Source organism: Phyllobates terribilis, unplaced genomic scaffold (genome assembly GCF_046119375.1).
Source record: "Phyllobates terribilis strain yellow unplaced genomic scaffold, ASM4611937v1 Scaffold_7__3_contigs__length_470593459, whole genome shotgun sequence".
Taxonomy (NCBI): Eukaryota; Metazoa; Chordata; class Amphibia; order Anura; family Dendrobatidae; genus Phyllobates; species Phyllobates terribilis.
The window spans coordinates 275,332,206-275,350,176 of record NW_027362767.1 but is presented as its reverse complement, the minus strand read 5'-3'; the positions used below and the strand labels follow the sequence as shown (position 1 = coordinate 275,350,176).

At 48.5% G+C, this 17,971-nt stretch overlaps 1 protein-coding gene across 4 annotated transcripts in view; it reads left to right on the top strand.

Annotated features, from left to right (window-relative positions):
- TTLL11 (tubulin tyrosine ligase like 11) overlaps positions 1 to 17,971 on the top strand; it is a 121,004-nt gene that overhangs the window by 22,702 nt on the left and 80,331 nt on the right. For all 4 annotated transcript variants that reach the window (XM_073640839.1, XM_073640840.1, XM_073640838.1 and 1 more), the window contains exons 4-6: positions 11,744 to 12,319; positions 12,388 to 12,483; positions 13,949 to 14,067. In XM_073640839.1, coding sequence (XP_073496940.1) covers positions 11,744 to 12,319; positions 12,388 to 12,483; positions 13,949 to 14,067 — 791 coding nt within the window. The remainder of the gene's footprint in view (positions 1 to 11,743; positions 12,320 to 12,387; positions 12,484 to 13,948; positions 14,068 to 17,971) is intronic.

The following is a 17,971-nucleotide window of genomic DNA, read 5'->3' as shown; positions in this document are numbered from 1 at the left end:
GTAAAGGAGGTCTCCGGAGCTGCGCTGACTGAATGCACTCCGGTGACCTCAGTCAGTGGCTCCCGCTGCCGGGAGCGGACGTGTTCCCGGCAGCTTGAGCTTACAGCAGCCATGCACAGCTGTCACCATCTCCAGATGTGACAGCTGTGCATGGGAGATCAGCGCAGGAACGTGGACAGGTAACTATTTTTTTTTAGTAAACTAAGAATTAAATAAAATTGTGTGTTTTATTTCAAATAAATTATTTTTTTCTGGGTGTAGTGTGTTTTTTCTTTTTAACACTTTGTAGCTTAGTAATGGGGGTGTCTTATAGACGCCCATCATTACTAACCTGGGCTTCATGGCAGCTGGCGCTGACATGAACCCCAACCCTATTACCCCCTGCCACCGCACCAGGGCAGCGTGGAAGAGCGAGGCTAAGCGCCAGAGTTGGCGCATCCTATGGATGCGCCATTTCTGGGGCGGCTGACGGCTGGTGTTTCTAGCCTGGGAGGGGGCCAATATTCATGGCACCCTTCCTGGGCTATTAATATCAGCCCCCAGCTGTCTGCCTAGCCTTTGCTAGCTATTAAATAGGGGGTACCCCACGTCATTTTTTTGGGGGGGGTCCCCCATTTTAATAGCTAGTAAAGGCTAGGTATTCAGCTGGGGGCTGATATTAGTAGTCTGGGAAGCTCCGTGGGTATTACCCACTTCCCAGGCTTCAAACATCTGCCCCAGCCGTCTGCTTAACCTCCGCTAGAGACTAAAATTACGGGGAATTCCACGCCAATTTTTTTTAAAAATAAATCCTTTATTTTAACACTAAATGACATTTGAGGAGTTAATAAAGATGCAGTCCCTAAATTATTATTTATTTTTTAATTAATTTTTCCCAAAAATTTTGACGTGGGCTTTGCCATATTTTTGTATGCCAGCCAGGTACAGCATCCAGCTTCTATGAACGCGCCATTTTCCGGGGTGGCTGCGGACTGCAATTTGCACCGGGGGGGGGGGGGGCAGAAAACTTGGGCCTCCCTGCACTGCAGATTCCAGCCCACAGCTGCCTAGTTGTACCTGACTGGACACACAAATAGGGTGAAGCCCCACGTTTTTTTTTTTTAAATTATTTCATGAAATTCATGAAATAATAAAGAAAAAAAGGGCTTCCCTATATTGTTGTGTCCGGCCAGGTACAAATAGGCAGCTGGTGGTTGGGGGCAGCCCGTTCCTGCCTGCTGTACCTGGCTGGACACAAATATAGTGCGAAGCCCCACGTCAATTTTTTTTTTAATTATTTCAGGAATTGAGCAGACACTCAATGGGTCAATACTGGGGGTGGAGCATAGAGGGGAAGTGCAGGCTGAACAGGCAGGGAGCTGGATAACAGTTAGGAGGGATAGAGGGAAGGAGTATAGGAAGGCTGGTTCAGAACCGGCATTATTGGAGCACGACAGATCCTCTGACCGCCGGGGGAGTGTATGCTCCAGTAATGAGGGGGAGGGGGGAAGTGTAGGGCAGGCAAGACTGGTTCTGGTAGTGGGTGACTCTATTATTAGGGGGACAGACAGGGCAATCTGTCACAAAGACCGGGATCGCCGAACGGTGTGCTGCCTCCCTGGCGCTCGAGTCCGGCACATCGCAGATCGGGTTGACAGGTTACTGGGTGGGGCTGGCGAAGACCCAGCGGTCATGGTCCACATCGGCACCAATGACAAAGTGAGTGGTAGATGGAGGGTCCTTAAAATTGATTTCAGGGACCTAGGTAGGAAGCTTAGGGCAAGGACCTCCAAGGTAGTTTTCTCAGAAATACTACCAATCCCGCGAGCCACACAGGAGCGCCAACGGGAAGTTAGGGAGGTGAATAAGTGGCTAAAGAGTTGGTGCAAGGCAGAAGGGTTTGGGTTCATGGAGAACTGGGCCGACTTCGCGGTCGGCTACAGGCTCTACCGTAGGGACGGGCTGCACCTCAATGGGGAGGGTGCAGTGGTGCTGGGGAAGAAGATGGCTAATAGGTTGGAGGAGTTTTTAAACTAGAGATGGGGGGGGGGGGAACCAAGGAAAAAGGTGGGATGTGAGGCAAGCAAGGGGGAAGGGGAGAAGTGAATATAATGAGGGTGGAGAGGGGGGTGGGGATAGTACAGTTAGATCGTTAGAGAAGAATAGGATGCTAAATAACCCCAAAGTTTTATCTTGCATGCTGACCAACACAAGAAGCCTGACCAATAAGGCGGATGAGCTGCGGGCGCTTATATCGAAGGAGAGGTATGACATCGTAGGTATAACAGAGACTTGGCTAGACGATAGCTACGACTGGGCGGTAAATTTATTAGATTATAGTTTATTTAGAAGGGACCGGAAACAGGGGAAAGGCGGAGGAGTCTGCTTATATGTAAAGTCATGTCTAAAACCCAGACTAAGGGAAGATATAGGAGAGGGAGAAGAGGGGGTCGAGTCCATGTGGGTAGAGATAGAGGGGGCAAAAAATAATAATAAAATATTACTGGGGGTCTGCTATAAGCCACCCAATATAACAGAGGAGAATGAGAATCTGCTATTAGGACAAATAGACAAAGTAGCAAAACATAATGAAGTGATTGTAATGGGGGATTTCAACTACCCGGATATTGACTGGGAAACAGAAACCTGTAGATCTCAGAAAGGAAAAAGGTTCTTGACAAATATTAAGGATAATTATCTCTCCCAACTAGTGCAGGAACCAACGAGAGGGAAGGCCATGTTGGACTTAATATTGACTAATAGGCCTGATAGAATAACTGAGGTACAGATAGGGGGGCACCTAGGTAATAGCGATCATAATATTATTGACTTCAAAATGCCCTTCAGTAGGGTTATCAATAAGGGAACAACAAAAACATTAAACTTTAGGAGGGCGAAGTTTGATCAGCTGATAGAAAACCTTCAACTTATTGACTGGGACAAAGTACTTAATCAATGGAATACGAATAGTAAATGGGAAACCTTCAAAAGAATTCTGAATACTCAGTGCGAGAGGTATATACCGTATGGGAATAAAAGGGCCAGAAATAAGAGGAAACCAATATGGTTGAACAAGAACGTAAAAGGGGCGTTAAATAGCAAAAAAGAGGCATTGAAGAGCTTAAAACAGGAAAACGGTAAGGAAGCACTAATGTGTTACAAGGAAAAAACGAGAACCTGCAAAAAACAAATAAAAATAGCGAAGGAGGAAACAGAGAAACGTATTGCTAGGGAAAGTAGATCAAATCCCAAACTGTTCTTTACGTATATAAATAGTAAAAGGATTAAATCGGATAATATTGGACCGATAAAAAGTGAGGAAGGCAAAATCATAGAGAAAGATGAGGATAAAGCTAATCTATTAAATAATTTTTTTTCGACAACTTTCACAAAGGAAATAGAACTAACAGGAGAAATGAGAAGTGACAAGCTTAATCCTCCACTAAGTATGACTAATCTAACCCAAGCTGGGGTACAGAAACGCCTCAGTAACATTAAAATAAACAAATCACCAGAACCTAATGGCATACACCCACGGGTACTAAGGGAACTAAGTAATGTGATAGACAGACCGTTATATCTTATATTTAAGGACTCTGTTGAGACTGGGTCTGTACCACTTGATTGGCGACAGGCGAATGTAGTGCCAATATTCAAAAAGGGAGCGAAAAGTGACGCCGGAAACTATCGGCCGGTGAGTCTGACGTCCGTTGTGGGCAAAATTTTTGAAAGCTTCATTAAAGAGGCAATTACGGAGCATCTTGATGCTAATAATCTTTTAATCCCGAACCAACATGGATTCATGAGGAATCGCTCCTGCCAAACTAACCTGATTGACTTCTACGAGGGGGTTAGCGCTCGATTAGATCAGGGGGAACCAGTGGATGTCGTGTATCTCGACTTCTCAAAAGCTTTCGATAGCGTGCCACATAATAGGTTGGTATACAAAATGAGAATGATGGGGCTGGGGGAAAATGTCTGCAAGTGGGTAGCTAACTGGCTAAAGGATAGAAGGCAGAGGGTGGTTATAAATGGAATATTCTCAGATTGGGTAAGCGTCACTAGTGGGGTACCACAGGGGTCTGTACTAGGCCCAATGTTATTTAATATCTTTATTAACGACATAGTCAACGGGATAAATAGTAAAATATCAATATTTGCAGATGACACAAAGTTATGTAAAACAATTAATACAAAAGAGGACAGTGCAGACCTACAGAGGGATTTGGATAAGCTGGGTAGGTGGAGCATTAAATGGCAAATGAGGTTTAACGAGGAGAAATGTAAGGTCATACATATGGGAAGGAAAAATGGAAGTCACCAGTACTCACTGAATGGGAAATCATTGGGGAATTCAGAGATGGAGAAGGACTTGGGCATCTTGATTGATAGCAAACTAAATTGGAGTGCCCAAAGTCAGGCCGCTGCTGTAAGGGCAAACAGGGTAATGGGATGTATCAGAAGAGGTATAGCTGCAAAGGATGAGAACATTGTTATTCCACTGTACTATTCAGCCTGGAAAAGAGAAGGTTGAGGGGGGACTTAATAAATGTGTACAAATATGTTAGGGGACAGTATAGAGATCTTGCCCGGGATTTGTTCAAAAGGAGGGATATTACGGTAACAAGAGGGCATTCACTAAGACTGGAAGAGAAAAGGTTTCAGCACCAGCATAGGAAGGGGTTCTTTACGGTAAGAGCAGTGAGAATATGGAATTCACTGAGTGAGGAGACGGTAATGTCAGATTCACTACACCAGTTCAAGCGGGGACTGGATGCATTTCTAGATACCAGGCTGATTTCAGCGTATACTTAAAAATAAAATAAAATAGTAGGTTGATACAGGGATTTATTCTGACTGCTGGTTTCAGAGTCGGGAGGGAATTTTTCCTCAGGTGAAGATTGGCCAAATCATTTGGGGTTTTTGCCCTCCTCTGGATCAACGTTAGCAATTACAGAACTAACAGGTCGAACTTGATGGACGCAAGTCTTTATTCGGCTTTACAAACTATGTTACTATGTTATTTGTACCTGGCCGGACACAACAATATAGGGAAGCCCTTTTTTTAAAAAATTATTTCATGAATTTCATGAAATAATTAAAAAAAAAAAATACGTTGGGCTTCGCCCTATTTTTGTGTCCAGCCAGGTACAACTAGGCAGCTGGGGGCTGGAATCCGCAGCGCAGGGAGGCCCAAGCTTTCTGGGCCCCACCCGCTGCAAATTGCAGTCCGCAGCCGCCCCGGAAAATGGCGCGTTCATAGAAGCGCCATCTTCTGGCGCTGTACCCAACTCATCCAGGGCCCTGGTGCGGTGGCTCACTGGGTAATAAAGGGGTTAGGGCCAGCTTGGCATTATCAGCTGGCCCTAAGCCCGAAATTCATGGGGTCACGCCAATATTAGACATGACCGCCATGAATTTCTAGTAAAGTATTTAAAAAAAACACAAACACCCAGAAAAAAGTCCTTTAATTGAAATAAACACACAATTCTTTATTGTTCTAAATTAAACCATACTTACCATCACGCCCATTCCAGCTGAAGCCAACGATCTCCTGCAATAAAAGAAAAATAATAAAGCAACATCATCCTTACCTTTCCATGGTTCCCAGGACAGCTTCAGCTCTGCTACATCGAGATGACAGGCTGGACCACAGCAGAATGCTGCCATCCAGCCTGTCATCCCGCAGACACTGAGAAGCGCAGGCATGCTTGCGCTCCTCAGTGTCTCTCTGTGACGGCATAAAGATGAGCCGAGGTCATGTCCAATGATCTCAGCTCACCTCATGCACGTCACTGACAGCGTGGGAAAATTCTCCTGCACTCAGCGCTTCAGTGAATTCTCAGAGAATTCTCACGCTGAAGCGCTGAGTGCAGGAGAAGTCTCCCACGCTGTCAGTGACGCGCATGAGGTGTGCTGAGTTCATTGGACATGAACTCGGCTCATCTGGATGCCGTCACAGAGAGACACTGAGGAGCGCAAGCATGCCTGCGCTTCTCAGTGTCTGCAGGATGACAGGCTGGATGGCAGCGTTCTGCTGCGGTCCAGCCTGTCATCTCGATGTAGCAGAGCTGGAGCCATCCTGGGAACCATGGAAAGGTAAGGATGATGTTGCTTTATTATTTTTCTTTTATTGCAGGAGATCGTTGGCTTCAGCTGGAATGGGCGTGATGGTAAGTATGGTTTAATTTAGAACAATAAAGAATTGTGTGTTTATTTTAATTAAAGGACTTTATTCTGGGTGTTTGTGTTTTTTTTTTAACTTTGACTATGGGGTTAGTAATGGGGGTGTCTTATAGACGCCTCTCCATTACTAACCTGGGCTTTATGTCAGCTGGCATTATAAGCTGACATCAACCCCAACCCTATTACCCCCTGCCACCGCACCAGGGCAGTGGGAAGAGCGAGGCTAAGTGCCAGAATTGGCGCATCCTATGGATGCGCCATTTCTGGGGCGGCTGACGGCTGGTGTTTCTAGCCTGGGAGGGGGCCAATATTCATGGCACCCTTCCTGGGCTATTAATATCAGCCCCCAGCTGTCTGCCTAGCCTTTGCTAGTTATTAAATTAGGGGGGACCCCACTTCATTTTTTTTGAGGGGGTCCCCCATTTTAATAGCTAGTAAAGGCTAGGTATTCAGCTGGGGGCTGATATTAGTAGCCTGGGAAGCTCCGTGGGTATTAACCCCTTCCCAGGCTTCAAACATCTGCCCCAGCCGTCTGCTTAACATCCGCTAGACACTAAAATTAAGGGGAACCCCACGCCAATTTTTTTTTTAAATAAATCCTTTATTTTAACACTAAATGACAAGTACAGTAATCAACACTGTCACTGTACTTCATATATATGTGACTGACATGTTTCTATCTATCTAATCTATGTATGATTCTCTATTCCTTCTATTCTAAATTGTCGGGTACCGCTGCTGAATTGCCGGCCGGCTTTTTTAAAGAGACGGTGCATGAAAACACTATTATTTTTTTAAATAAATCCTTTACACTAAATGACAAGTACAGTAAGCAACACTGTCACTGTACTTCATATATATGTGACTGACATATTTCTATCTATCTAATCTATGTGTGATGCTTTATTCTTTCTGTTGTAAATTGTCGGGTACCGGTGTATGCCGCTGATGAATTGCCGGCTTTTCGCGTAATACATTCTACATTATTCTTAGTTGTTTTACTTCATGTAGAATTAACCTACAAGGAAAGAAAGGGTTTATTTTCATTCCGATATTTGTGTCCCATTGACTTGCATTGGTTTCCGGTATCGGAATCGGCGATATCCGATACTTTTTGGGTATCGGTCCGATCCAATCCGATATTTCCTGATATCGGAAGGTATCGCTCAACACTACTGATGACACAAAGCTAGGAGGGATAGCTAATACTAGAGAAGAGAGAGAGAGGATTCAAAAAGATCTAAACAAACTGGAACTCTGGGCAGCAACTAACAGAATGGTTTTTAACAGGGAGAAATGCAAAGTCCTACACCTGGGCAAGAAAAATGAAAAAAAAAAAAACATATACAGAATGGAAAGAATAGGGCTAAGCAACAGCACATGTGAAAAAGACTTGGGTATACTAATAGATCATAGACTGAACATGAGTCAACAGTGTGCTGCAGCAGCGAAAAACACAATTCTGGGTTGCATTAACAGAAGCATAGAGTCTAGATGACATGAAGTCATTATCCCCCACTACTCCTCCTTGGTCAGACCTCATCTGGAATACTGTGTCCAGTTCTGGGCACCACATTTAAAAAAAGACATGAAGAAACTGGAGCAAGTTCAGAGAAGAACAACCAGAATTTTGACCGGTCTGCAAACCATGTCCTATGAGGAACGGTTAGAGGATTTGGGAATGTTTAGCTTGCAAAAGAGAAGACTGAGAGGAGACTTAATAGCTGTCTACAAATATCTCAAGGGCTGTCACACTGAAGAGGGATCAGCTTTATTCTCACTTGCACACAGAAAGACTAGAAGCAGTGGGATGAAACTGAATGGGAGAAGATACAGATTAGATATTAGAAAAAACTTTTCGACAGTGAGGGTGATCAATGAGTGGAACAGGCGGCCACGAGAGGTGGTGAGTTCTCCTTCAATGGAAGTCTTCAAACAGAGGCTGGACTGACATTGTCTGAGATGGTTTAGTGAATCCCGCATTGAGCAGGGGGTTGGACATGATGACCCTGGAGGTCACTTCCAACACTATTCTATGTTACCATATGAAATATGAATCACATTTGCTCTAGATAATAGTAAAAAATTGAGACACTTAGCTCAGTAATTTGGCCAATTCATGTGTGCCCAGCAGCCAATGACAAGGCATTCTCCTGTTGCTGGGGACCTAACTTAAATCCCTAGGAGAGGATTCACATTAGGATTTGTTAATTATGTATAGAGATAGCTACTCTTAGTTTGCACCTGTACACATCAGTTTTCTGTTTGGAAGTGACCGTCAGTCTTTTGTTATTTGTATATGGGCTCTCTGACCAAGCACTCCACCCATCAGCTCATGACAGTTTTAATTGCAGCAGGTTCCTTCCTACCCATATAAAATGCAGGCTTCAGCCTAGGAGAGGATTCACATTAGGATAGGTTAGCAACAACAGGAGATTGATTTGTCATTGGCTGCTGGGCATGCATGAATTGGCTCAATTATGTGCTAAGTTTCTCCATTTTTTTCCTATTATTTAGAGCAGTAATGCGATTAATATTTCATATATTGTATGTTTACATGCTATAGCATTATAGAGTACGACTTTATTTGTTAATTATGTATAGAGATAGCTACTCTTAGTTTGCACCTGTACACACCAGTTTTCTGTTTGGAATTGACAGTCTGTCTTTTTGTTATTTGCATTTTGGAATCAAGTCTTTTGGACTGATAAGGTTAAAATAGAACTCTTTGGCCACAATGTTCAAAGGTATGTGTGGAGAAAAAAGGGCACAGAATTTCAGGAAAAGAACATCTTGCCAACCATTAAGCATGGGGGAAGATCAATCATGCTTTGGGGCTGTGTTACAGCCAATGGCACGGGGATCATATCACGGGTAGAGGGAAGAATGGATTCAATAAAATTTCATCAAATTCTTGGTGAAAACATAACACCATCTGTAAAAAAGCTAAAGTTGAATAGAGGGTGGCTTCTACAAATGGATAATGATTAGTGTTGAGCGAGTATGTTCTGTTAACCCTTTCGCCGAGAATGCTCGGGCCAAGCTCCGAGTATTTACAGCTGCTCGGTGATATGTTTGAATCGCTCCCGTGTGCATGATTTGCAGCTGTTTGACTGCTTTATTACATGTGAGTAATGTCTATATCTTACACATTTCTCACATGTAATAAAGCTGTCAAACAGTTGCAAATCATGCACACGGGAGCGATTCAAACATATCACCGAGCAGCTGTAAATACTCGGAGCTCGGCCCGAGCATACTCGGAACAGAACATACTCGCTCAACACTAATAATGATCCTAAACACAAGTCAAAATACACAAGAGACAACCTCAAAAGGCGCAAGCTGAAGGTTTTACTATGGCCCTCACAGTCCCCTGATCTGAACATCATTGAAAATCTGTAGCTAGACCTCAAAATTGCAGTGCATGCAAGACGACCCAGGAATCTCAGAGCTGGACGAATATTCAAAGGAAGAATGGATGAAAATCCCTCAAACAAGAATTGAAAGACTCTTGGCTGGTTACAAAAAGCGTTTACAAGCTGTGATACTTTCAAAAGGAGGTGCCGCTAGGTACTAACCATGCTGGGTGCCCAAACTTTTGCATCAGCTCCTTTCTGTAATATTTAAAATGTAAAAGATGAAAATTAAAAATATATTTTTTGTCTAAAATACAAAGGAAATGTGTCATCTTTGTATACTCCGCACTGTCCGTGTGTAACATCCCTGGCGGCGTGCTTGCATGGCTTACCATCTCCCACCATGCAAGACCGCAATCTTACCTATCAGGCCAGGCTGCACACTTTGCTCCAGTACCTGCTGTTTGCATGTCTCTTGTCTGCTGTCTTAGGGCGTCGGCGCTGTTGCTTCCTGATTCTTATACAGTGTGCGCAGTCCTAATGCGTCACCAGCCTACTGCTGTGAGTTAGTGGATACTTAAACCCCCTCCACCCAGTACGAGGTGCCTGAGCAACACTTTCTTACAGTGTGTTCTGTGCAACTCTGAGTTGCCAGGTCCTGTCCTGAATCTTGTCTGTTTCCGCCACCCTGGGGGCTGAGTACCCAGCGCCGTTACCTGTATCTCTGACTTCTAGTCTGTTTCCGCCTCCCTGGGGGCTGAGTTCCCAGGCTCGTTCCTTTATCTTGTTCCCGGTTCAGTCTCTGTCTGAACAGTGTCCTAGCTCGTTTCCTGTTTGTCTCTATGTCAGAACCTTCCCTTTTCCTGCAGTGTCTGAACCTGCACCTAACTCCAACTCGTTGTCTCTGTACTTCTGTTTGTGAGTTTTGTGTACACTCGCTACTTTATTGTAAGTACCTTGTGTTTATCTGGTTCTGCTTGTTCACCGCACCTGCGGTTTTGCTCTGCTCTGCTTGTTCACCGCACCGGCGGTTTTGCTCTGCTCTGCTTGTTCACCGCACCTGCGGTTTTGCTCTGCTGTGCTTGTTCACCGCACCTGCGGTTTTGCTCTGCTCTGCTTGTTCACCGCACCTGCGGTTTTGCTCTGCTCTGCTTGTTCACCGCACCTGCGGTTTTGCTCTGCTCTGCTTGTTCACCGCATCTGCGGGTTTTGCTCTGCTCTGCTTGTCTAGCGCATCTGCGGGTTTTGCTCTGCTCGTCTACCGCATCTGCGGGTTTTGCTCTGCTCGTCTACCTCATCTGCGGGTTTTGCTCTGCTCTGCTTGTCTACCGCATCTGCGGGTTTTGCTCTGCTCTGCTTGTCTACCGCATCTGCGGGTTTTGCTCTGCTCTGCTTGTCTACCGCATTTGCGGGTTTTGCTCTGCTTGTCTACCGCACCTGCGGGTTTTGCTCTGCACTGCTTGTCTACTGCATCTGCGGGTTTTGCTCTGCTCTGCTTGTCTACCCCACCTGCGGTTCTGTTCCAGTCTGTACTGGTCCCTATTCTGCCTGTGTTCCTACCTGCCAGTACCCGCCTGTCTGCATGCCAGCCGTGCCTGCCAGTGCCCACCTGTCTGCATGCTAGCCGTGCCTGCCAGTGCCCACCTGTCTGCATACCAGCTGTGCCTGTCAGTATCCACCTATCTGTATGCCAGCCTAACCTGCCTGTTCCTGCATTCCCCGGTGTGGGTCAACAGCTGTGACCGGGGTCTGACCTGGAGTAGCACCTGGTCTCTCTGCTCAGTTCCTTCCTGGTTCTCGGAGTCGACTGAGCCGCCGTGTGACCTTGGTAGGACCGAGTTGATACTTAGTCATGCCCCTCCAGGCACTCCTCGGTTCATGGTACATTGGGATCACTAATCATGCTCACACCAGTCAGTCCGGGCGTGTGCGTAACACCGTGTATTCCTGTATGCTATATACTCACATGGACGAGTTGCTGTATACTCCGCAGTGTATGATATTCCTGTATACTATATGCAGGTACTCACATGGATGAGGTGATGTATACCCCGCACTGTCCAGTATATTCCTGTATACCATATGCTTGCATGGACGAGGTGCGATATACCCCATATTATATATTCTCCTGGACATGGAGCTGTATACCCTGCACTGCCTGGTTTACTTTTCTTTTGGGGGGTTATATTTTGGAGTGATGTTGAACCCCTGTTTTTCAGGTTCGCATGGCGAGGGACAGTGATCCTTCCTGGAAGCCGATCTTTATAGTGAAGCCGGACGGTGGGTGTCAGGGGGATGGCATCTACCTCATTAAAGACCCCTGTGAGGTGCGTGGCATGGGTGGTCTCCAGAGCCGGCCAGCGGTAGTGCAGGAGTACATCAGAAAGCCCCTGCTTGTAGACAAGCTGAAGTTTGACATGCGCCTTTATGTGGTGCTGACGTCTCTGGAGCCGCTGGAGATTTACTTATCCCAGGACGGACTGTCGCGCTTCTGTACGGAGCCGTACCAGCAGCCCACCCATAAGAACCTGCACCGCATCTACATGCACCTCACCAACTACTCCCTCAACGTCCACAGCGGCAACTTCATCCATTCAGACAGTGCGCACACTGGCAGCAAGAGAACCGTCTCCAGCGTCCTCTGCCGACTCCTGGCCAAAGGCATGGACATCAAGAAGGTCTGGTCCGACATCACGGCGCTGATCATCAAGACTATCATTAGCCTCCTCCCAGAGCTGAAGGTGTACCATCAAGTGGACATCCCCCCAGGGAAACCCGGACCCTCCTGCTTCCAGGTAGGGACCACCATTTATGTGCTTCACGTCAGGACTCTTACTCTCCTAATTCTCTTTCCTCACCAAAGATTTTAGGGTTTGACGTTCTCTTGCTAAAGAACCTGAAGCCGGTGTTATTGGAGGTGAATGCCAACCCCAGCATGAAGATTGAGCACGAGCAGGAGGTCAGCTCCCCCATGTGTATTTAGTGTCTCCTCCCCCCTCCATGTGTACTCCATGTCTACCTCCCCCCCCCATTTGTATTCAGTGTCAGCCCCCCATTTGTATTCAGTGTCGACCTCTCCTCCTGTGTGTGTTCAGTGTCACCCACCCCCCCATCTCGTCTGCATAGTGTGTTAACCCCCATGTGTATTCAGTGTCAGCCTCTCCGAGACCCCCCCTACATCGGGTGTAGTTATTGTGGCCCCCTCCCCTGTGTGTATTCGGTGTCATCCTACTCTACCCCCCCCACCCATGTTTATTCAGTGTGGCCCCTCCCCTGTGTGTATTCCGTGTTATCCTACCCCCCCCCTCCAAGAGTATTCATTGTCAGGATCACACCCCCACCCCTCTCCAGTGTCATCCTCCCATGTGTATTCGGTGTGAACCCACCTTGTCTGTGTTAATTCAGTGTCAACCTCCGCCCGTGTGTATTCAGTTGCAACCTCCCCCTGTATATATTTAGTCATTCAGCGGCAGCTCCCCCCCCCCATGTGTATTCAGTTATTCAGTGTCAGCATATCCCTCCTCCCCCAGGGTGTATTCAGTTATTCAGTGTCAGCATATCCCTCCTCCCCCAGGGTGTATTCAGTGTCAGCCTCTCCCCCCACCCCCTGGGTGTATTCAGTGTCAGCCTCTCCCCCCACCCCCAGGGTGTATTCTGTGTCAGCCTCTCCCCCCACCCCCAGGGTGTACTCAGTGTCAGCCTCTCCCCCCACCCCCAGGGTGTACTCAGTGTCAGCCTCTCCCCCCACCACCAGGGTGTATTCAGTGTCAGCCCCCCCCCCCCCACCCCCATGGTGTATTCAGCGTCGGCCTCCTCTCCTCCCACCCCCAGTGTGTATTCAGTGTCAGCCTCTCCCCCCACCCCCAGGGTGTATTCAGTGTCAGCCTCTACCCCCACCCCCAGGGTGTATTCAGTGTCAGCCTCTCCCCCCACCCCCAGGGTGTATTCAGTGTCAGCCTCTCCCCCCCACCACCCCCAGGGTGTATTCAGTGTCAGCCTCTCCCCACCCCCAGGGTGTATTCAGTGTCAGCCTCTCCCCCCACCCCCAGGGTGTATTCAGTGTCAGCCTCTCCCCCCCCCCCCACCCCCAGGGTGTATTCAGTGTCAGCCTCTCCCCACCCCCAGGGTGTATTCAGTGTCAGCCTCTCCCCCCACCCCCAGGGTGTATTCAGTGTCAGCCTCTCCCCCCCACCCCCAGGGTGTATTCAGTGTCAGCCTCTCCCCCCACCCCCAGGGTGTATTCAGTGTCAGCCCCCCCCCCACCCCCAGGGTGTATTCAGTTATTCAATGTCAGCCTCTCCCCCTCCTCCCCCAGGGTGTATTCAGTGTCAGCCACATTTGCCCCCTCCCCCGTGTGTATTTAATGTTCGTTCCCCTCCTCTCCTCATGTGTATTTCTCTGTTCTGCCTCTTCTCTTGTTGCAGCTGCTTCCTGGTGTCTATGAAAATGTGCCGAGCCCAGTGGACGAGGATGTGAAGGTCGCTGTGATCAGGGACACTCTGCGCCTCGTGGACCCGGGGAGAAGGAGAAGCTCGCAGAAGCCGTGAGTTGGTATAATGACAACCAATCAGATCGCTCATTCTCCAGTCATGTGACTCTTCTTCACTCTGAGACATTAGTGTCTGAGCTGCACCTTCTGTCTCATCAAAGGCTCAGGCCGCTCCTGAGGGGAGGGGATGTAGGAAAGGGGAGGAGCCTGGAGAGCAAAGCAACTTGATCCCTTCTATTTAAAGGGGTTGTCTGGCCTTAGGCTACAAGCCTGCAGTTACTATATGTGACTGCAGACTTGTGAATCCTAATATCACACACAGCACACTGTGCAAGTGTTTTGAGCGAGGTTGATAGACTAACAGTAGTTAATGATTTGTCCAAGGATTTATCTATACACTCTTAACACAAAAATAAATCTTCCTAAAAAAAATTAAATAGTTTAATAGATATACATTTAAAAACCATGCAAAAAAGTAATAGTCTAAATACCCCCACGGAGAAAAAGTAGTCAAATCAATCAACAGGGCAAAAAAGAAAAGCTTGGCCGAATCACCACTATCTTATCCCTGTAACGCCATAAATTCCAGCCCAACCTGGCAGGCTGGCACCCTAATAAACAACGCAAGGAAAAGCGCCCCCGCTCCTCTTCCTCTGACCCTGAAAACTCCTAGAGCAGGGAGGTCAAACTCAAACACACAGAGGGCCGAAATGAAAAACTTGGACAAAGTCACGGGCCAACCTGTATACAGAATAATGGGCCCCACAAAGTCCTCCATGTAGAATAATGGGCCCTACATAGTCCTCCATGCAGAATAATGGGCCCCACATAGTCCTCCATACAGAATAATGGGCCTCACATAGTCCTCGATACAGAATAATGGGCCCCACATAGTCCTCGATACAGAATAATGGGCCCCACATAGTCCTTCATACAGAATAGTGGGCCCCACATAGTCCTTCATACAGAATAATGGGCCCCACATAGTCCTTCATACAGAATAATGGGCCCCACATAGTCCTCCATACAGAATAATGGGCCCCACGTAGTCCTCCATACAGAATAATGGGCCCCACGTAGTCCTCCATACAGAATAATGGGCCCCACGTAGTCCTCCATACAGAATAATGGGCCCCACATAGTCCTCCATACAGAATAATGGGCCCCACATAGTCCTCCATACCGAATAATGGGCCCCCACATAGTCCTCCATACCGAATAATGGGCCCCACATAGTCCTCCATACCGAATAATGGGCCCCACATAGTCCTCCATACCGAATAATGGGCCCCACATAGTCCTCCATACCGAATAATGGGCCCCACATAGTCCTCCATACCGAATAATGGGCCCCACATAGTCCTCCATACAGAATAATGGGCTCCACATAGTCCTCCATACAGAATAATGGGCCCCACATAGTCCTCCATACCGAATAATGGGCCCCACATAGTCCTTCATCCAGAATAATGGCCCCACATAGGGGTGGTGGTTCTGGTGTCGCGGGCCAAATAAAACCACCCTGCGGGCCAGATTTGGCCCTTGGGCAAGAGTTTGACATGTATGCCCTGGACAGACCCAAAAAAAGGCTATACCATAGAAGACACAGAAATAATATCAGGATAAAAAATTTATATACAACAGTAGCCACGCAAATAGGATACAGTAATGGCCGAAAGTGTTGGCACCCTTTAAAATTGTTCCAGGAAATGACATATGTTACGTATGTCCCGGTGTCATCATGTCTCACAGTGTAACATCCCTGGCGGCGTGCTGGCATGGCTTACCACCTCCCACCATGCAAGACCGCCATCTTACCTATTAGTCCAGGCTGCACACTTTGCTCCAGTACCTGCTGTGTGCATGTCTCTTGTCTGATTGCTTAGGGCGGCGGCGCGGTTACTGCCTAATTCTTATAGTTTCTGTGTGAGCACTCCTAATGCGTCCCCAGCCTATTGTTGTGAGTCACTGGATACTTAAACCCCCTCCACCCAGTAGGAGGTGCCTGAGCAACACTTTCTTTCAGTGTGTTCTTTGCAACTGAGTTGCCAGGTCCTGTCCTGTATCTTGTCTGTTTCCGCCACCCTGGGGGCTGTATACCCAGGCCTGTTATCTGTATCTGTGACTTCTAGTCTGTTCCGCCACCCTGGGAGCTGTATACCCAGGCCCGTTACCTGTATCTGTGACTTCTAGTTTGTTTCCGCCACCCTGGGGGCTGAGTTCCCAGGCTCGTTCCCGTACCTTGTTCCTGGTTCAGTTGCTGTCTGAACAGTGTCCTAGCCCGTTGCTTGTTTGTCTTTATGTTCATATCTTCCCTTTTCCTGCAGTGTCTGAACCTGCACCTAACTCCAACTCATTGTGTCTGTACTTCTGTTTGTGAGTTTATTGTCCACTCGCTACTTCATTGCAAGTACCTTGTGTGTATCTGCTTGTCTACCGCACCTGCGGGTTTTGCTCTGCTCTGCTTGTCTACCGCACCTGCGGGTTTTGCCTGCTCTGCTTTCCTACCGCACCTGCGGGTTTTGCTCTGCTTGTCTATTGTACCTGCGGGGTTTGCTCTGCTCTGCTTGTCTACCGCACCAGCGGGTTTTGCTCTGCTCTGCTTGTCTACCGCACCTGCGGGTTTTGCTCTGCTCTGCTTGTCTACCGCACCTGCGGGTTTTGCTCTGCTCTGCTTGTCTACCGCACCTGCGGGTTTTGCTCTGCTCTGCTTGTCTACCGCACCTGCAGTTTTGCTCTGCTCTGCTTGTCTACTGCACCTGCAGGTTTTGCTCTGCTTGCCCACCGCACCTGCGGTTTCGCTCTGCTCTACTTGCCCACCGCATCTGCGGTTTCGCTCTGCTCTGCTTGTCTACCGCTCCTGCGGTTTCGCTCTGCTCTGCTTGTCCACCGCATCGGCGGGTTCGCTCTGCTCTGCTTGTCCACCGCACCTGCGGTTTCGCTCTGCTCTGCTTGTCCACCGCACCTGCGGTTTCGCTCTGCTCTGCTTGTCCACCGCACCTGCGGTTTCGCTCTGCTCTGCTTGTCCACTGCACCTGCGGTTTCGCTCTGCTCCGCTTGTCCACCGCACCTGCGGTTTCGCTCTGCTCCGCTTGTCCACCGCACCTGCGGTTTCGCTCTGCTCCGCTTGTCCACCGCACCTGCGGTTTCGCTCTGCTCCGCTTGTCCACCGCACCTGCGGTTTCGCTCTGCTCCGCTTGTCCACCGCACCTGCGGTTTCGCTCTGCTCCGCTTGTCCACCGCACCTGTGGTTTCGCTCTGCTCTGCTTGTCTACCGCACCTGCAGTTTTGCTCTGCTCTGCTTGTCTACTGCACCTGCAGGTTTTGCTCTGCTTGCCCACCGCACCTGCGGTTTCGCTCTGCTCTACTTGCCCACCGCATCTGCGGTTTCGCTCTGCTCTGCTTGTCTACCGCTCCTGCGGTTTCGCTCTGCTCTGCTTGTCCACCGCATCGGCGGGTTCGCTCTGCTCTGCTTGTCCACCGCACCTGCGGTTTCGCTCTGCTCTGCTTGTCCACCGCACCTGCGGTTTCGCTCTGCTCTGCTTGTCCACCGCACCTGCGGTTTCGCTCTGCTCTGCTTGTCCACTGCACCTGCGGTTTCGCTCTGCTCCGCTTGTCCACCGCACCTGCGGTTTCGCTCTGCTCCCCTTGTCCACCGCACCTGCGGTTTCGCTCTGCTCCGCTTGTCCACCGCACCTGCGGTTTCGCTCTGCTCCGCTTGTCCACCGCACCTGCGGTTTCGCTCTGCTCCGCTTGTCCACCGCACCTGCGGTTTCGCTCTGCTCCGCTTGTCCACCGCACCTGTGGTTTCGCTCTGCTCCGCTTGTCCACCGCACCTGTGGTTTCGCTCTGCTCTGCTCGTCCTCCCCGTCTGCGGTTCTGCTCTGCTAGTCCACCGCACCCGCGGCTCTGTTCCTGTATCCCAGTCTGTACTGGTTCCTATCCAGCCTGCTTTCCT